At 34.8% G+C, this 22,351-nt stretch overlaps 1 protein-coding gene across 1 annotated transcript in view; it reads right to left on the reverse strand.

Annotated features, from left to right (window-relative positions):
- LOC149944216 (stAR-related lipid transfer protein 13-like) overlaps positions 1-22,351 on the reverse strand; it is a 212,771-nt gene that overhangs the window by 125,719 nt on the left and 64,701 nt on the right. Inside the window, exons 4-6 of the mRNA XM_090174329.1 lie at positions 15,771-16,871; positions 15,559-15,698; positions 14,195-14,702 (exon numbers count right to left, since the gene is read on the reverse strand). Of these exons, the coding sequence (XP_090030455.1) occupies positions 14,195-14,702; positions 15,559-15,698; positions 15,771-16,871 (1,749 nt within the window). The remainder of the gene's footprint in view (positions 1-14,194; positions 14,703-15,558; positions 15,699-15,770; positions 16,872-22,351) is intronic.

Genomic DNA, 22,351 nt, shown 5'->3' on the forward strand with positions numbered 1-22,351 from the left:
TTACATGAAGGTCTCCCAATCCCCCGAGTTTGAACAAAATCGGTGTGTAACACCTCGGGTAGACTCCTTGTGAGTAGTATAATATCGTCTTTGGCACATTTAGACACTAGGGGGATCTGTGCTGGTCTAAACTTTGATGGCGCAATTATTCTGAAAATCAGTTCGGTGATAACTGTTTCCGATTGTCACACTTATTATTTTTATTTTACTTATGGTGTCACGTACACGATAATCAAATCTGCTACGCACAGACTATCTGTGTTTACATTTAATTTTTATCTTTTAATAATATAAGTTACATTAAAATAAATTATTTTATTTCAATAGTAATTTATTAATTGCTATTTTAAAATTATTGTTGAACTATTAACTAGTATGATGTATTTAAAAACAGAAAAAAGCTTCGTTAAATTTGCATATTTAATTAAAATCAATGATATTTACAATGATTAAGTCTGACCAGTTTCGAAGCGGATAGCAGTTCATCTTTGTAAATGTAAATATCATTGATTTTAATTAAATTCAGCATATTGAATTAAAAAAAAACATTTAAGCCTTAACTAGTATGAATCGTATAAATAGATTAAATTTTAATTAAGGACGTGATGCTATACACTTTGATCTAAGCCAAACGATGAAGAAGCGCATTCAAATGCCTTTTTGTGAATTTTCCGATTTTTCAATCATTACACATAAACCAATTTAATTAAGACCTTTGTTAATAATATTCGATTATCAATATCTCACATAACCATTAGCAGAAATAAATGAACAGAAGTGGTTCTCCATGTTAGCCAAAAGTCTTAATTTTAATCTTGGAGGTTCAATACTATTCGACATAGTTATTATACCTAAGTATAAATAATTTCATTCATGGTCAGGGTTTATACAATATTTCAAAAACCATTTTCCCTGATATTTCCAGGTTTTCCAGAGTAGTTTCGAATATTTTCCAGGTGTACTTTTTAAAACAATAGGGGTCTCTAAAATGTTAAAAGCATTACTGTTACACTTTCTAATATAATATAGTCAAGATTGAACGTATGAGTTCAATACTAAGTAATAATTTCAGTAATACTAAAACCAATTGCACATAATTTGGAGTTCTCATAATTATTTTTCCTGATTTCCCTGATTTTTCAGGAAATTTTTAATTTTCCCTGATATTTCCATGACTTTTTTGCTTTAAATAAATTTCACTAATATTTCCAAGTTTGTATGAACTCTGATGGTCATACTACGGAAGAGAATTACACTGAGACAAAAACCGTATTTTCAATGATAAAGATGACAGCGTATAGGAATTCCGATGGCGAGTGCGACATCAGCAGGGCCTCTGCACAGTCAGCGATGAAATAGTAGGATTTCCTATTAGGTGTTCCGGTATGTGGGCTTGATACCGTGTCTCTTATATTAGAAAAAACCAGCCAATACTCCAGAATTCGGAAATCGGCGCGTGACACTCATACGAAATCAAGACTGCGAGGGGCCGAACAAGACGCTCGAAACACGAATAAACAGGGATGGAAAGTGAATGTCGTGTGAAACAGGCAATATTTAATTCATATGTGGTTTTTATTAACTAGTCAAAATATGTTATGGTTTGTATTTTATTATCAATTTTTATTGTAAATTTTGTCTTAAAATTATCAGATGAAATTTTGTGTAAAAATTAAAGAGTAAATTTTGTCAAAAAATTAAAGAGTAAAATATGTCAAAAAATTAAAGATAAAATTTTGTCTAAAAATTAGAACATAGATTCTCAAAAAAATATTAGTATATTTTCTCTAAAAATTATAACAGTAAATTTTCTCTAAAAATTGTAAGATAAAACTTGCTGAGAACCTTAAGAGTAAACATTCTCTAAAAAATAATAAGATAAAATTTGCTGAGAATCTTAATAGTAAATTTTCTTTAATATATTTCAGACTAAATTTCTAAAGACTATCGAACACTCAAATTCTAAAATAAAATCTAAATTTCATTACCAAAATGATTAAATTTCTAAAATAAAAAGGCAATTTTTTTAAACAAATGATCAAGTTTCTAAAACCAATAATGCCATTCTAAAAAAATTACTTTTCTAAAAATATTGTAAATTTTTAAAACTATGAAATTGCTAAAAATAAACTAAAAATTTAAAAATATTTTCCTAAAATTTTCAAAATCTATAGAAAATAATTCAAAATTATTAGACTCAATTCTAATATCAGACTAAACGTAAGAAAATATCTGGCTAAACGTAAGAAAATATCTGGCTAAACGTAAGAAAATATCTGGCTAAACGTAGAAAAATATCAGGCTAAACGTAAGAAAAGAACAGGCTAAACGTAAGAAAAGAACAGGCTAAACGTAAGAAAAGAACAGGCTAAACGTAAGAAAATATCAGGCTAAACGTAAGAAAATATCAGGCTAAACGTAAGAAAATATCAGGCTAAACGTAAGAAAATATCAGGCTAAACGTAAGAAAATATCAGGCTAAACGTAAGAAAATATCACTGTTAATTTCCAGAATATTATCACAGTAAATTTAATTGATTTTTGCATATGGGAATAAATTATCAGCCGTATTTTTTCTAACGCGTTAAACACATTCGACTATATTAAGAACTTGGGATGTATTATAGTCGAAAAGGAGTAGATCTATTCTTCATGTCAATGACGTAAGTTTACAGCGCCATAAACCAAAGTTAGTTATATTCGGATACGTTTATTAGCTAAGGCATTTGCATAAATATGTGAATTCCATAACGCGCTTCATTTACTCGAGAGCCGCCCTCCAGCAGTCGTCTTTAGCCGAATAATGAAGACAGAATCCCCTTCGAGTCCAATTGCATTTCTACATAAACAGGATATGACGACAAGCATCGAAAATCAAACGAGTTCCAACACCTTGCATTAAGCAGTTAGCCGAAAATAGGACTACGTTATCAGGTATTGGGACGCGAATGTTTCTACGGAGCTTTGAGAAATGATATTTCGCGAACTACAAAAGCGATTCCTTAAGAGTTAACGACTTAAGATTATCGTTAGCCGCATTCAAATTATAACCAAAAATTGTTTCGTTACGACGTTAACGAGCTTGGCCGAATGGAGGCCAAGGACCTACTGAAACAACTTATCATTGAAGAATACCTATTAAACTTGCTAACGACTATGGAAATTTCAAATGTTTCTATAGTTAATTGTTCGCCTAAGAAATTCTTGAATTTAAATCCCAAATTATAGGACATTTTTCAAACTAAAATCCATAATGGTTTTAACAAATTAACTACTGTACTGCGCAAATTAAAGCAAATACAACGAAATAAATCCATACGAATTTAAAATCCGATCGTGTAGTCGTGTTAATGATCATGTTAATCTATTTCGTTCTAGTTTGCGTTTCATGCATGAGACTATCCAAATACCTTTATTGAACCTATCGATTTGTCAACCACTACTCATACAAAGGGTCTTTTGAGTTCGGGAATGGATGGGAATTATTATTTTTATCTAATCGCAATACTTTAAATCGGGAATGGAAATTTTGGTAATAGGAATTTCGGGAATGGATGGGATCATGGGAATTATTATTTTTATCTAATCGCAATACTTTGAATCGGGAATGGAAATTTAGGTAATGGGAATTTCGGGAATCGATGGGAATAATTTTCTCTCTAGTCGCAATACTTACTTTGAATCGGGAATGGAAATTTTGGTAATAGGAATTTCGGGAATGGATGGGATCATGGGAATTATTATTTTTATCTAATCGCAATACTTTGAATCGGGAATTGAAATTTAGGTAATGGGATTTCGGGAATCGATGGGAATGAGAAAATTTGAATAAAAGAGGATTTTGACGACCAATAATAGTAATTCAGCGTAAATGGGGTGGGAATGGATTAATCAAGATTAATAAAGTCGTATAAATACATCTCGAAAAATCAAGATTAATACAGTCGTATAAAATACATCTCGAAAAATCCAGATCAATAAAGTCGTATAAATACATCTCGGAAAATCAAGATTAATAAAATCGTATAAAATACATCTCGGAAAATCAAAAATAACGAAGTCTATAAATACATCTAAAAAAATCCAGATTAACAAAATCGTATAAATACATCTCGAAAAATCAAGATTAATAAAGTCATATTAATACATCTCGAAAAATACAGATTAATAAAGTCGTATTAATACATCTCGAAAAATCCAGATTAACAAAGTCGTATTAATACATCTCGAAAAATCAAGATTAATAAAGTCGTATTAATACATCTCGAAAAATCCAGATTAATAAAGTCGTATAAATACATCTCAAAAAGTCCAGATTAATATAGACGTACGCCTACATATCCCGAAATATCAAGATTTATGAAGATGTAAATATATGGATATATTAAATCACCTTAATTGCTTATCCACGGAGTACGTGTTTTAGTTGAAAACAGCACCTTTTCTAACAAGCATTTGAGAGACACAACTCACCGAATATAGCGCGTGAGGGGGTTTCCTGTCGTCATATATGAAAGATGTCCTAGCGGTCACCTTCAGCGTACAAATAATCTCCTGGCCGATAGTAATTTAATAACGATTGGGACGTTTCCATAAACACGCCACGCGAAGAGCCCTTACAACGCTTTGATTATAGGTTAGACGCGAAACGTAATAAATTCTAACTCTCCTCTCACGAATAACGCATTTGTTTCGGCAGTACTTCTATATTCACTGGTGGAAATACAAACTGCGTGACGACGGAAACCAGTCGTCAAAATAGGGCAATGGGTCCAACTTCATTTAATTTCACTTTCCGATAATTTTATTCCGTTAAAAATCGAAAGGTGAGACCACCACGCGGAAAATTTAAAGGGACGTTCGCATTATTACACTTTGTCGTTAAAATTGCCGCGTATTGCGAAAATTTTCTTTAATTCATATTACCATAAGTAACGAAATAAAACAATAAGAAATTCCATACTTATTCTTATTACGTTACTTATTTTATTACACAAAAAGTATCCATCTTCAAATCTGCCAATAGGAACGTTAAAAGGAACCACCTATGGACTGCTTTGCAATAGGAAGTCAAGCGAATAATGAAATAGTAAATTTATTGGCAAATTTGATGATATTATTCCTTGAAAAATGTATTCATTTATACATAAGGGAATGAGAAATTTCCGAATTATCAATCACCTTTAACAGCCATTTCCAGAAATAAATGAACAAAGTTATCCCCCTGGTTAGTTAAAAATCCGTTTATCAAAATATAATTCAATATTGTTAAGACTCAATTCTAATAAAAAAAATATATAATATTTTTTTAAATATCAGGCTAAACGTCACCAAATATCCGGCTTAAAGTAGCAAAATATCCGGCTAAACGTAGCAAAATATCCGGCTTAAAGTAGCAAAATATCCGGCTAAACGTAGCAAAATATCCGGCTTAAAGTAGCAAAATATCCGGCTTAAAGTAGCAAAATATCCGGCTAAACGTAGCAAAATATCCGGCTAAAAGTAGCAAAATATCAGGCTAAACGTAGCAAAATATCAGGCTAAACGTAGCAAAATATCCGGCTAAACGTAGTAAAATATCCGGCTAAAAGCAGCAAAATATCCGGCTAAACGTAGCAAAATATCCGGCTAAACGTAGCAAAATATCCGGCTAAACGTAGCAAAATATCCGGCTAAACGTAGCAAAATATCCGGCTAAACGTAGCAAAATATCCGGCTAAACGTAGCAAAATATCCGGCTAAACGTAGCAAAATATCCGGCTAAACGTAGCAAAATATCCGGCTAAACGTAGCAAAATATCCGGCTAAACGTAACTTTGGCGCCTAGGTACAATAGAAGGTTCAATACTATTTATAGCAATGTCAGACTGTATTTATCCTAATCATGGTCTAATGTTTTAGTATTAAGGAACTTATGAAATACAGAGCCCAACGATTTGCGCAACACAAATTGCGTAGTACGAACGTAACTAAGGGTACGAAAAACACGTAAATGAAAACCCGCCGGTTGAGTTAAAATTTGTCATTAGTGACCTTTCCGAAATCTATTACGGTGAAGGGAATTTTTTAAAAGGGACAGTTTTAAAAAATATTTCCCAAATTCCTGCCATAGGGTTTTTTTACGAGTATAAAACCGGTTTGTTGAAAAACCGCCCATAAAACTTAATCCGTATATTTTTTATTGGTATTAATTAAGAGTACGTTTGTAACTAATTAACGTTAATTACTACGTTGACCTTAGTTAATCGCGTTAATTACTAGTTCATCCCCATAAATTTAGCGCGTATATTATTAAATCGAAAATTTTGTAACAAGTTGTTAAGAAAAATTTACATTCTTTACCAGCCCTAAGACAATATTGGATTCTTGAATTTTAATATCTCTATTAGCGGTTATATTACTCCATAACCGGTTCAAATTATCTAAATAACTGATAAGAAAAATATTCTGGACAAATATTTTTAAGTGTTAATTATTTTGTTTACGTAATCTTAAATATTTTTGATAGATCTATAGAGACTACAGACTAGTTGAAGCTTTTAATAAAAAAATGATTGTTTTAATACAAATATGTGGTTATTTCACATTTATCATAACCTAATAGATGTCTCTATAAAATAAAACTATAAAAAATTAGAAGTATATTATTTTATTTTATTTGCGTCACGAGCGGAAGTTATTTAACCGCTTTGGTTGCACGTGAGGTTTGCACGCGGGTTTCACATTGCGAAGGGTCTCGCGACTGCAGCGCGTGACGTAGACAAAACATTATCACATGACCTCTCTTATTATACAGAAACACCTAAATTAGGTACAATCTAAACTCTAAACGTTCTCCATACAAGTTTTACTTTATCAACTTAATATCTTTTAAGTAGGACCTCGAAAAACTTTTTGCCAGACCTTTCATATCTTCATAATCCTAACACACCTTTAAAGCCACAACTCGTTAAGCTTAAACACCTGTTTATTCGACGAATTTGAGACACATCCTTGTAAACTGATTTCCGAAAAATATTGGGTGATTTTCTCTAATTTCCAATTGATCTCCATTAATCTCTTACAATTTCTAAGTGATTTTTTAAACGATTTCCCGTAAACACACATGTTTACTTAAATGACTATATTTATAACTTAAACCTACTTCATCGTAATAAATAAGCTATAGTAACAATAGTAAACAAGGAAGTAGAAAAAATCTTTGTAGACTGATTACTGATTTTAAAAAAATATTCGGTGATTTCCACTAATTTCCGATTAATTTCCATTAATTTATTACAATTTCTAAGGAATTTTTTTAAATGACTACCTCTCCTAGCTTAAGCCTATTTCATTGTATAAAATAATCAATAACAACTATAGTAAACTGCGAGGGCGAAATAACTCGCTGAAAATGTGTACACCAGATTACATATTTCAAGAGATTACTTAAAAAATTGCAGATAACCAAAAGTTACGCGGGATTACTTATTTCGAGTAATTCAAATAATATTATTAGAGATTATTATGAGATTACACGAGATTACGGAAGATTGCTAGAGATTACGTTTGATTCATTATGATTGCTAGAGATTACGTTTGATTCATTATGATTGCTAGAGATTACGTTTGATTCATTATGATTGCTAGAGATTACGTTTGATTCATTATGATTACTGATATAACGTTTGATTCATTATGATTACTGATATAACGTTTGATTCATTATGATTACTGATATAACGTTTGATTCATTATGATTACTGATATAACGTTTGATTCATTATGATTACTGATATAACGTTTGATTCATTATGATTGCTAGAGATTACGCGAGATTCATTATGATTGCTAGAGATTACGTTTGATTCATTATGATTGCTAGAGATTACGTTTGATTCATTATGATTACTGATATAACGTTTGATTCATTATGATTACTGATATAACGTTTGATTCATTATGATTACTGATATAACGTTTGATTCATTATGATTACTGATATAACGTTTGATTCATTATGATTACTGATATAACGTTTGATTCATTATGATTACTGATATAACGTTTGATTCATTATGATTACTGATATAACGTTTGATTCATTATGATTACTGATATAACGTTTGATTCATTATGATTACTGATATAACGTTTGATTCATTATGATTACTGATATAACGTTTGATTCATTATGATTACTGATATAACGTTTGATTCATTATGATTACTGATATAACGTTTGATTCATTATGATTACTGATATAACGTTTGATTCATTATGATTGCTAGAGATTACGCGAGATTCATTATGATTGCTAGAGATTACGTTTGATTCATTATGATTGCTAGAGATTACGTTTGATTCATTATGATTACTGATATAACGTTTGATTCATTATGATTACTGATATAACGTTTGATTCATTATGATTACTGATATAACGTTTGATTCATTATGATTACTGATATAACGTTTGATTCATTATGATTACTGATATAACGTTTGATTCATTATGATTACTGATATAACGTTTGATTCATTATGATTACTGATATAACGTTTGATTCATTATGATTGCTAGAGATTACGTTTGATTCATTATGATTACTGATATAACGTTTGATTCATTATGATTACTGATATAACGTTTGATTCATTATGATTACTGATATAACGTTTGATTCATTATGATTACTGATATAACGTTTGATTCATTATGATTGCTAGAGATTACGTTTGATTCATTATGATTACTGATATAACGTTTGATTCATTATGATTACTGATATAACGTTTGATTCATTATGATTACTGATATAACGTTTGATTCATTATGATTACTGATATAACGTTTGATTCATTATGATTACTGATATAACGTTTGATTCATTATGATTACTGATATAACGTTTGATTCATTATGATTACTGATATAACGTTTGATTCATTATGATTACTGGATATTTCTGATATTACGCGTGATTCATTATGATTACTAGAGATTACTTATTACGGATATTACCTGAGATTATTTTGGAATTACGGATATTACTTGAGATTATTATGGAATTACCGATATTACTCGAGATTATAATGGAATTAGGGATATTACTCGAGATTATTATGAAATTAGGGATATTACTCGAGATTATAATGGAATTAGGGATATTACTCGAGATTATTATGGAATTACCGATATTACTCGAGATTATTATGGAATTAGGGATATTACTCGAGATTATTATGGAATTCCATAATAATCTCGAGTAATATCCCTAATTCCATAATAATCTCGAGTAATATCGGTAATTAATTACCGATATTACTCGAGATTATTATGGAATTAGGGATATTACTCGAGATTATTATGGAATTAGGGATATTACTCGAGATTATTATGGAATTACGTATATTACTCGAGATAATTATGGAATTACGGATATTACTCGAGATTACTATTTTATCCTGTGATTACCCGAGGGATTACCTAACGAGTGTACAGCAGATTACTCAAGTTATTTCCCCCTCGGTAAACTGCTAAAGTAGAAGAAGAAAATTGTCAACAAGACAGCAGTCATACCTTGTCGGTTTTCGCCCATTTGGGCAATTGCAAACAAGAGGTGTACCTCAAATCGGGCGGGCACAAATTCCACATGGTAGCGCACCAACACCCGAAACTTTCTAGAACGATGGTCGAGCAAATTTATCCACAACAACGCGAAGCATATTTCGAAACACTCGAAACATGAAATCCGCGTTCTGGAGAGTGTGAAAATAGAAGATGTTTTTGGTGAGAGCGTTTGTCTATCTGCCGCGGGTCTTTTTTCGGATTTCTGAATGAGGAGAGCGAAGACGGGTTTCCCGCGGTACGAGCGAAAGGGTGGGGGCGAATAGGGGCCACAAACTGGCTTCCTTCGATTTCGTGGGGGTGTCGCGAGCCCGAAAACACTCTTACATTATATTACATATTATATCAGAAGGACAGGGTGATTTTCTACAAGGTTACGACTAAATAACCTTTTCCTCGATTACTCTGATTTCCAACGGTTCGAGTTTCTCCAGTATTCATTTAGCTGGACAAAAATTACGCCTATATTCCAAAGTAACGTAGCTAGGAAATGTATTGATAATGTCTAGGTAGTTGTAAAAATTTAGTTGAATACGAATTTTTGTGGGAATTATTAAGTTCCTCACTACACCGTTAAAACACTATTTATTAAATACTCTGCCTAATTTCTTTTATATCAATTTAAAAAAGTTAAAAAAAAATTATTATTATTATAGTACAGTAAAATATAATTTTATAATTACCAATTACTTCGTCATTTAGAAGCTGTAAAATATTTCCCATATTTAAAATTTAACAGTTAAACTTGAATTATTTAAAAACTTTTAGATCAAATAAGATACAAAGTTTAACCAAAATTACCATTAATATAGTTATATACTTCTAAAATATATAATTTTTATTACTTCGCCATTTAGGAGTTGATAAGTATTTATCATATTTCAAATGTATTAATTAGCCTAAAATACTTTTAAAACATAGTGTAACCAAAATTACCATTGATATAATTATATACCTCAAAAATTTATAAGTTTACCCTTATTATTATTGCATACCCTTAAATTCTTTTAGATCAATCTAGAAACCAAGTTTAATAAAAAAAATTACCGTTAGGGTCAATGGAGGTAAGTGTGATCGGAATATTTTTTTGGGAGTCTACTTGAAATAACTCCTAAACTAAAAATAGTTAGTAAGAATTGGCACCATTGAATATGGCTACTTTATCCTACACAACTACGCAATCAAATTTAATATCAAATAAATAGTTATTTAAATATTAATTATTTAACTTAACTCTGTTACTGATCACACATACCCCCAAAATGCGGGGCAAGTGTGATAGGGGTGAGGTAATTGTGATCACTTGAAATCCTTGACCAATCGCCATGAAATTACACACATAGGTTAAATATGGTGTAAAATAATATCGTTTTTAGTAAGTTTACACCAAATAAATTATAAAAAAGTTGTCTTATAAACCATTAACTATTTTACCCAAATATGAAACCGGTTTTCCAGTTAGGAAAAAAGTTACAGAACTTTTCATTCGGGCATAAAATCTCCGAACACAAGTAGAAGAGTATAACGTTTTTTCGACTATTGAAGGTTTTAACAACTAAATTTAATTTAAATTAATATTGAAAATATAATAAATGTGTATAATTAAGTATATCAAGTTCTAGGTTTATTTGAAATTTACAGACTATATTAACATTGGGGTTAGGCCTAAGTCATTTTTGATATCCATTCATCAAATATTTTATTATAATAATATTTGGGAAAATAATAGGGGGTGATCACACTTACCCCCCTGCTCTCACTTACCTCCATTGACCATATTATGAAACATGGATTACTTTGTCATTTAGAAGTTAAAATATTTCCCATTTTAAAAAATTAACTTTATTATAACTATATACTTTTAAATTATAAAATATGAATTGCTTACGCAAAACCCATCACCCTGTACGGTTAATGTTAATTTCCTACGCCCATTTGGAAACGATAACTGGAAAAGTAGTGGGATCGCCGCGCAATAACTCATAGTTTTAATTTGATTTCCCCTCCCTACAATCTTATGGCAACGTTTAATTATATACACACCATATAAAATTGATTTAGTACCGGAAAAATAATACATTCTTTCCACGCAGTTTCAATCTCTTTTTCGTTAAATGGGCTTTTATGAAAAAGCCAAATAATAAATACTATATTAAAGTAACACCCTTTACGTTGAATACGGACGGATATATATTATTTTGATAGGCGGTAAAGAATTTCATTTACGAAACAAAATCATTAGTTTGACCAAGAAATTATTCAGGTTACTAAGAACGTACTAACCTACATTAAAAGTTAATTTTTCTGTTCGTATAACGCCATCTAATAAAAAGAACAATTTAGTTTTTCTTTCGAGAAATCAATTAAAAATCATTGATTTAAATCACACAATGTATAACAATGGAGGAATAAAAAATGGCCAAAAATAGGTTCTTAAAAAATTAAAATACATAGTAAATCTGAGCAAATTAAAATATTGAATAGTTATTAAATTTAATTAAGATTTCATTTATTTCAAGATTAGCTAACTGATAAAAGTAAAATATCCATTAATTATACAAGAAAATAAAAATCAATAAAACCAACAAAAAATCGATTTAAATAAAAAAAATCGGTTGATTTAATTTAATTTATATTAATAAAGTTAAAAGTGGCAACCCTGTCATTCTGTCAGGCCTGTGACACCGTTTTCAAACGACCTACTCTCATCAGAAATCAATGAATAAACCAACAAACTTTTTCCGTGCTTTCATTAAGCGAAGCCGATATTGGCCGATACCGGTATTAGAAAAATATTTCCAGAATAACATTTAAAAATAAGAAAATTCTCGATTAACTAACTAATGATAATATTTTATTTAATTGGCCGCGCCACGTACGCCAGACTTCAGAAGCTAGATCATATCTTTTTTAAAACAGGTGGTTACGAATGTAAACAAATATAAAACAACGACATTGGATTTGTGATAGAAAATATGTATCACGTAAAATGGAAAGAAACATATTCGGATATGCTCTTGCAAACTTTTTCATGATAAATTAGAATAAAATGGTATGATTTATCATATACACTACTGTTATGATAGCAAGCTTTGTTAATATCGGCCACGAATAGCCGATATATCGGTGCCTCCCTGTTTGTTGCAGCGTTCTATCAACTAGGACCATCATTCAGAATTTCAGAGTTTTCTCTTAAAAGAGAGTATGAACTTGAATGTTTCTGGTGGATCAACCAATTTAACATTTCGACCACTAGGCTAAACAGAAATTAGGGATGATTGGCGCTAGTTACGTTAAAAACAAGCCAGCACGGTTTAGCAGACGATTTTTCGATTTAGTTTATACTAAGGACCTTTAAAATATCACTAATTTCTAAAATTTGCATTGTTGTATATGTTTAATTGGGTTTTTGAACTGCTGTCAAGTTTATAACAATATGGCGTTTACACGTACCATAAGTCTATAATATTGTGTTTGTCACTTTGGGGAATATTTTACCGAGAGCTAGTAACGGAGTGACGTCAAAGGCGAGCGGACGCAAAACGGCGACGAAGCCCGTAATGCAGTCTGTCTCGCGAATAGCTCTCAGTAAAACTTTTGCGTGTGAAGAATAGGAAGTGTCACACTTGTGTAAAATATTATACACTTATGCACGTACTAATTGCCCAAAATGGCGGAAATACCGCTGATGATGTCACGTGTAGAACCGAATGGTAAGATAGATGTCGTTTTCAATAGCTAATCGTAAATCTGGTCTAAATGAAATAGTTAATGAATTTAACAATTTAACGAATGTAACTATTTCCTATCCCCTTCGACGTTGCTTTGACTAAATTTCACCCTGGTGAAACTTTACAAAGTCTGACCCCAAGTCATCGAACGATATTTAATGCCATTGTTGGCTCGACGTGAAGTAGCTCTTTTTTCAACAGATGTCGCTAGCGTCGATATAAAAACCAAATGCCTAAGCTACATTTTGACCCAAAAGGCGGGACATAAGAAACCCTTCACGTTGATTGGCTCGTTTTTAAATTTGACAATAACTTAAATTATAGTAATTTTTAACAAAATATTTTATATGGGACATATAATTTAGGTTAAAGTTTACTATTAAGTAGAGTATAAGTGGTCTAATTATAATCCTCTACAATGGTCCTCTAACGACGTTATCGTTTGGCTATTTTGAATCTTACCTTCCTTTGCCATAAATAGATGGCACCACGCTCTCCAGTGAAGTCGTTCTTTCGAAGAATCGGATAGTTTCATTGCCATCTCTAATAACAAGGGCATTTTCAAAATACAGGTGGAAATGATAGAGCCGACAGTTGCATTAAATCAGGTGGACGGGTTACAACGCGTAGGAGAATGTTGGCAAGCTCTTCGCGAGCCAACAGCTCCCTACACAGTGGCGTACAATGACATTTACAGTTACAGTTACAGTTAGCCTCAACAGGTTCTTACGTAAAGGGGAACCTAAGAACCCCTTTGGCCAGTGGGGAGAAAAATTGCAAACTCAACGCGGAAAGATTGGTTCCGAGTTCTTTTGGTCAATTTGTCAAAGCTATCCAAAAAATGTGACTTACTTTGAGGTCGAAATCGGGAGCCGCATTTTCGGAGGGTGAGTTGGTTCCTTTGCCCATGACTAGAGGAGCCGATGACGACTTGAACTCGAGGCTCAAGGCCTGCGCTTCGCTCAACCGAAGACATTTCCCGCTAAACTTCCGGCTGCTGGAAGGGTCGCTTCCGGTAGTATCGTTCTGACCGTTCGACTGTCCGTTGCTCAAGTCGAAACTGAACTGACCACCGGGGTCCGAGTTCCGATCGCTGGCGTCCGATAACGACAAACTACTGTCGAACCACTGCGGTTGCGTCCTGGGCGGTGGGCGACTGCGGGGGGATCCTGCCGCGGAACTACTGGTGGATTTCAAGTCCTTTTCGGAAAAAGACGACGAGGAGCCGGTAGAAGACGTGTCCCGCGAATCGGAAGTGGGACAGTCCGAAAACGAAGGTAAGCTGTCGCGAGATGGCGCCGTTAAAGGTCGAGGCGAAAGGTCGCTGCAATCGCAGTCCGTTACCCAAGTGAAACTAGAACTAAAATTGAAAAAGTCGTAAGCCTCGGTTCAATAAAATCACGAGGGTATCTGAATTTCAAACTATGGCGGAAAAGGAGTTGTAGGGGTGAGTTGAGAAGTATGCCTGTTTTTCCCCATTTTCCTACGATGAGTTAAAAGAGCGCCAGAGAGCTTCAAAGTGTGTCCTACTAGCCCCTGCAAGTAGGCTGCAACAAGCGCCAAATCAAGCGGCAGGGAAACGCGAACATTTAAGGTTTGGGTTCGTGTGATTGGTGAAAAAGGACTTTGTAAAAAAATCGAGGTAACCAGCGTGAAAAAGTAAACTTAAACAGTATTTAAAGTCCCTGCTGCTTGGTTTTGCACTGGTTGCAGCCTACTTCCAGGGGCCACACATTGAAGCTCTTTGGCGCTCTTTTCACTCATCGCAGGAAAATGGAGAAACAAGAGGCATACTTCTCAAATCCTTCAAATTTTTGTATAACCTTTTGATATACCCTGTATTGTGTTGTAAGTCGTTTAAGTTTCCGGGATATAACCGAGGCCTTTTTTCCGGAAAAATTTCCGTATTTTTTTCCGAAAAAATATAAAAAAAGTTTTAATTCCATGATTAATCTAATATATTATTTGCAAATTTAAATAAAGCGGCATTTTCGCCTCATTTTTTCAAATCTAAAAGTAAAACTAAACCTCTAGACTAGTTTAGACTGATTTACAATGTAACACTATTAAGGTTTTGTAGTATGTTTACTGTTATTAGACATTTTGTATCGATAAAACCCTTAAAAAGTAAGTTGTTTAAATTTTTTATTTTTCCGATTTGCGGAAATTTTTCGGCATACTATTTTTCCGGAAAATGAACCACACTAAACAAATACCTTCTTGATAGATCTGGAGTGGTTTGCGTCACCGCGTCCTGTACGGGAGAATCCCTCAATTCCGTATCGCCATCTGGCGGCGGAGGTTGATACACCGAAGAGGCAACTTTTTGTAGGAAAGTTTCCAATTCGTGTCGACTCTGAAAATAATTAGAATGAAGATGATTATTTTTATTACGTTAATTTAAATTAAAAATTAATGATGAACTTACCACGGAAGATAGGGTGGATGAGGGTGATTTTTGGTAGAGACCGTTTTCGGCTCCATATTGGGCTTCGAGTAAGTTTTTATTGGTCAATTTAGGCAGTTCTTTATTTTCTAAGTGGTCCGAATCGTCTTCGACGGCCAACCACGATACGGTAAAACTGACGGCGCCGTTCGCAGATGGCGCGAAAGACGTAGAGTTCGATTTAGAGTCGGTCATATTATCCTCGCTCTCAGAGACGGAGGAAAGGGAAGAAGGCTCGTCGTCGATTAAGAAGGTCGTATCCGAGGATCGATCGTTCCCCTCTTCGCCACCAGAGGCCACCACGGAACTGTCGCAGTCGGAGGAACTGCTATCGCGGTCGATAGATGACGCCAGCTCCGCCGTGGTGTTTCGGAACCTCCAGTTCGAAGAAACCTCGAAAGATGTCTCTGCGGGTATCGCGGAAGGCGCTTTCGCCGCGTCGTCGCGTTGATTGGGACGCGAAAAGTCGTTCTCCTTGGGCGCCGCGTTTTGAAAGTCGAACGCGTCGAAGCCGTTCATTTGGTTAAAAATGTCCGTTCCCGTTTGCACTTCCGCGTCCTTGACCTTCAAAGGGTAGAAGACGATCTTACCGGAATCGAGGTCGACCTCCAACCCGGGAGGCCACGACCACAACTTCCTCACCGCGCCTCGCCTTCGGTTCTTACTCTCCGTGTTGGACCGGAAACGGCGACTGGCGGTCCCGGTAGAGGATGCGAATCTTTGGCTATCTCTGTTCCTGTTGGCGGGCAGGCTGCGGAATTTCGGGTAGACGTCGGCGTCTTGAAACTCCCCAGAGCCGACGCGTCGACGGACGACGTGGTTCCTGTTTTCCCAAGTTCCCACCGACTCCCACTCCAAGTTGACCTCTCGCACGAAGGTGTCCGCCCAGGCGCTCAACTGTTCCAGATCTCCGGTCGGGGGCGACGAAAGACCTTCCATCAAAGCGCCGGATTTCCCCTTATCTATCATGTCGCTGCTGATACGCCGAGAGTGACAGTCGCTGCCCAAATGGCCGTTGGGGCTACTCTGTTCCCCTCGGAACTCGAAGCGGGCTAAATCGGCGAAGGCCCGCCCGATTTCCTCCTACCATCAAAGAGAGACAAATATTAGGATCGTATATTAGAAGGAAAAAGTTTGTCATTGCGAAACAAATCCGGTATAGAGTAGTAGCACTCTCTAGCTTTGGCCATGGCCGCCATTTTGGTCGCTAATTTTTTATCTATAGGAAAGAGCATGGGTGACGTACTAGGACGTCATAGCGCCATTACTCTATAGAGATATTTTAGTGACCACGTGACTAACGTCACTAATGCTTTTTAGCATTGAGAAACCCCCACAACATGGCGACCGTTTCCACTGGTAAAGCTAGGGAGAGCAGACGACGTGATACATCTCTATTGTGGGATATTTCACCTTCGCCGAATGAAGGATTGATTCGAATAAACAATACGACAACGAAGAAATAGGTCTAGTGTTGTAAGTCGGAAAATGAACGACGCCTTTTTTCCGGAACATTTTCCGTATTTTTCCGAAAAAAATAAAAACAAGTTTTCATTCCATGATTAGTCTAATATATTGTTTGCAAATTTAAATAAAGCGGCATTTTCGCCTCATTTTTTGGAATCTAAAAGTAAAACTAAACCTCTAGACTATTTTAAACTGATTAACAATGTAACACTATTAATGTTTTGTAGTATGCTTACTGATATTAGACATTTTATATCGATAAAAACTTTAAAAAATTAAAAACCCTTAAAAAGTAATTTATGTTTCAATTTCATATTTTTCCGATTTGCGGAATATTTTCTGGAAATTTTTCCGCATTTTATTTTTCCGAAAAATTAACAACACTAAATAGGTCACACCATCAGACTATCATTACACCGTCATTCCAACGCACTATCTCGATGGCAGTTGTAATCAAATTAATCAATAACAGTTAATATTTCTACGCAACGAGATACAATCCCCAGAAAAAGATTTTCTTTAAAAATCGACTCGTAACCAAGAATGTTTTTATTTCAACTTAAAGGGAATATACCAACGTTTGCAGCTTTGGCCGCTCTTGACTTTGGCGTTTCACTGCACCAAAAGTCAATTTCGGTATATTTACTAATTTTAGGAGTGGGAATTAAAAATTACGATTTCTAGTATCAAGGCGTTGGCGCCCCCCCCCCCCCCAAACAAATTTGAGCGCCCCCGAGTTTTGGCGGCTGGTTACGGGCCGGTAATCAGCCAAGTTACTCTTTGGGTTCCTAAAACTGAGTTACGTTTTACCTTACCCCTCTCTTCTGGTGGGGGTAATATGAAACCTGGGGGGGTAATATTAAACCTGAGGGGGGTAATATTAAACCTGAGGGGGGTAATATTAAACCTGAGGGGGGTAATATTAAACCTGAGGGGGGTAATATTAAACCTGAGGGGGGTAATATTAAACCTGAGGGGGGTAATATTAAACCTGGGGGGTAATATTAAACCTGGGGGGTAATATTAAACCTGGGGGGTAATATTAAACCTGGGGGGTAATATTAAACCTGGGGGGTAATATTAAACCTGGGGGGTAATATTAAACCTGGGGGGTAATATTAAACCTGGGGGGGTAATATTAAACCTGGGGGGGTAATATTAAACCTGGGGGGGTAATATTAAACCTGGGGGGTAATATTAAACCTGGGGGGTAATATTAAACCTGAGGGGGTAATATTAAACCTGGGGGGGTAATATTAAACCTGGGGGGGTAATATTAAACCTGGGGGGTAATATTAAACCTGAGGGGGTAATATTAAACCTGGGGGGTAATATTAAACCTGGGGGGTAATATTAAACCTGGGGGGGTAATATTAAACCTGGGGGGGTAATATTAAACCTGGGGGGGTAATATTAAACCTGGGGGGGGGTAATATTAAACCTGGGGGGGTAATATTAAACCTGGGGAGGGTAATATTAAACCTGGGGAGGGTAATATTAAACCTGGGGAGAGTAATATTAAACCTGGGGGGTAATATTAAACCTGGGGGTAATATTAAACCTGGGGGTAATATTAAACCTGGGGGGGTAATATTAAACCGGAGGGGGGGAATATTAAACCCGAGGGGGAAAACCCGGTGGGGGAAATATTAAACCCGGTGGGGGTAATGTTAAACCCGGAGGGAGAAATATTAAAACCGGCGGGGGAAATATTAAACCCGGCGAGGGAAATATTAAACCCGGCGAGGGAAATATTAAACCCGGCGAGGGAAATATTAAACCCGGCGGGGGAAATATTAAACCCGGCGGGGGAAATATTAAACCCGGCGGGGGAAATATTAAACCCGGCGGGGGAAAATATTAAACCCGGCGGGGGAAATATTAAACCCGGCGGGGGAAATATTAAACCCGGCGAGGGAAATATTAAACCCGGCGGGGGAAATATTAAACCCGGCGGGGGAAATATTAAACCCGGCGGGGGAAATATTAAACCCGGCGAGGGAAAATATTAAACCCGGCGAGGGAAAATATTAAACCCGGCGAGGGAAAATATTAAACCCGGCGAGGGAAATATTAAACCCGGCGGGGGTAATATTAGACCTAAGATGATACCCGCAGATCGTATAAACAAATAAATGCCTTCTTGATCGAACTTTAATAAATATGAATTTAACGATTTAATTAATAATAAATAATGAAGGAACACCAAGTACTTCATAAACGTTAATCAATTCATGTTGAAAAATTTTGTAATGTAAAATAGAACCTTGCTCAAAAATTAAAATAAAATTTGATTTTCCGACACTAAAACTAAAAAAAAAACTTAATTACTTCAAGATTGCAAATGCACAATATACCTCTCCAATAATATATCCAACGAACGTATCCAATCACCAACGATTATAGCAATAATCTCAACCTTCACAATTTCACAACGACATACATGAAGTCCACTTTAAAAACGGTATCCAATAAAACCCACGGTTGAGCGTAATCCGCGGAAAAAACAACTTTCGAAAATAACAGTCGATAAAAGTAATCACCTTATGTAAGAATACAGTTACGTAATAACGTGGTCGTCGAGGTATCGAGGTAAAATCGAGTCGCAAAAACTGAAGTACTTAGCGCGATACTGCTCAATATAAAATCTTGAAAATTTCCCAAACACGCTAGCGGTGCGGCGGAAGCTGAACTTCTTCGTCGTCAGAATTTCGCGATTATAAACTGAGCGGTTGAACAAAACAGAACACTCGCGTGTCTTGGGGAAAAAACTCTTTTCACGTCATCAACATGACGACATCTCGGAGAATTTTTATTCGTTAGTCACATTTTTAATTCATCCCGGAGAAAGCAACAGAGCCTTTTCTTAATTCTCAAGCCGATCTCATTTATTCACTAATGCTCGCTCCCGACACTGTAGCGCAGCCTTTAAAAAATATTAAAACAAACCAGTTGCCTCAAAGTGAGAATATAATTGAGGTCTTATTTAATAAAAGCGTAATTATTAAAAAAAGAACGCCTTGTCCCATAAGAACCGGTTGGTTCCCTGCCTTCGTTGTACAGGGTGATGCGGGGATATTATTAAAGATAGCTAGAAATATGGGACAAATATGAAATGGATTAAATAGCTTAAAGGGTGCGTATTTTTGGGCACGGAATTAATGCAAATTATCGTGATCGAGAGGATTTTCCTCATTATGCAGGATGTCTCTCACTTTATTAGATCAGGAAAGTTTTGACCAAAATTGTAAAAAGGGATAATTTTGAAATTTTAATTGCGGTGAGAAATTGTACTAATTTAGGGGAATAAAAAAATGTATATTTTTTCTTCATCGCTAGGTGCTGGTCCAAAGTGATAATGGGATATTTGTAGCCGTTTATTCGGTTGAAAATAGCTGAATTGCATTTAACTATGCGATTCGGAAAATTTATATTTTTCTGCAGTTTCTTTCAAATTTGTATATTTAAGGGGGAAGACCACAGTGGCCATTGTTTACTTTCGCGCTATTTCAAGCTTAACTCTTTTAATCTTGTATTTTAACTTATAAAATTAATATTTACGTGTATAACAGTCTCTTGTTTAGTGCTTAAAATAATTTTGACAATTTTAAATTTAAAAATAATTAAGTTATTACGTTTTAATTCAGACCCCCGGAGCTAAACAAGTTGGGCAAGCGCCCAAACTACCCTTTAGTTAGGACCTTATATCTCGTTAACTATTAATATTAGAATTATCAAAATTATTTTAAGCACTAGAGGAAGGTTCCGTCTAATAAGAAAAATATAATTCAATTATGTAATTGTTAAAACAGAAACGTTCAGCTTGAACGAAAAAGAGGCTTTTACTGTATTCTTACTCCTTAAGTCAAAAACGCAAATTTTCAAAAATTGTATTTTCTAAAAAAATTGCAAAACTTTTAAATATAACTTGGCGTTTAATTTTAAATATATTCCTTAATTTAACTTTCATTTACTGCAATTTTTCAAAATTTTATATATTTAAGTCAAAAAATAAATTTTTAAACATGAAAACTTAACTTGGCCTTCAATTTTAAATATTAACAAATGATCAAGAATAGTTTTCTTTTAAATTGGAAAACTTAAATTGGCCTTCAATTTTAAATATTAACAAATGATCAAAACTAGTTTTATTTTAAATTGGAAAACTTAAATTGGCCTTCAATTTTAAATATTAAAAAATGATCTTATTTAAATAGTTTTCGATATAAATAACCTGATTGAACCAAACCTGCATACCCGTATCAAAATGTGACATTTTATTTAAAAATCCTCAATTTAACTTAAGTGTAAAAAATCAATCTAAATACCTCATGTTTTATGATCAATTACTCCCTTGTACAATCAGTAGCAGTCTCCCAAAAATGTCGCAACAATGCTTAAAATTGGTGCAGGGGGAATTCTCGAGTACTTCCAAAGTGATACATCATAAAACGCCAAACATGACGCGAAAAGTTTAAAAATTAGAATCGTGCGCGGAAGCCCGAAGGTTTTTTTTTCGTTAATTAATTTCTTCTAATGTCTTATTTTACGTCTATCTCCCAGCCAGGCCTAAGCCCTTTACCAAGAGCGTCCGTCGCGAACCGACATCAGCCTAAGGCCTATCTACATATAGCGTGCCATACACGGGCGGAACCCTAGCGTGGCTTTCCACGATGTATTTAATTACCGCGTAATTAAGCCACTTCGATGTGTGGTCTTTTCTCGAAGAACGCGCCAAAGATCGTGTCCTATAACACAGATTTGAGCCTCAACTACCGAGATACAGTTTCCCCCAAAAGTCTCGTAAAAAATTGATCATTTCGGCGTTGCCTACGTTATTATAAAGGGCCGTGCACGGGGACATTTATCCTTTTATTTCGACAAACTTGGCCACTAGGGTATCTCTTATCTGGACAACGTTGCCTAGGAAACGACAGGGCTTTAGCTTTCAAGAGTCCAAGACTCATAAACAAATATGGCGTTGCGTTCAGGATCGAATTAACACAAATTGGGGGCCCTGTGCAAAGTGGAATTTGGGACCCCTAATATTAAAAAATGGAGAAAATTCATTTCGAAAACGGGGGCACAGAATTTAA

Source organism: Leiobunum rupestre, chromosome 5, assembly GCF_980474605.1.
Source record: "Leiobunum rupestre chromosome 5, qqLeiRupe1.1.hap1, whole genome shotgun sequence".
Taxonomy (NCBI): domain Eukaryota; kingdom Metazoa; phylum Arthropoda; class Arachnida; order Opiliones; family Sclerosomatidae; genus Leiobunum; species Leiobunum rupestre.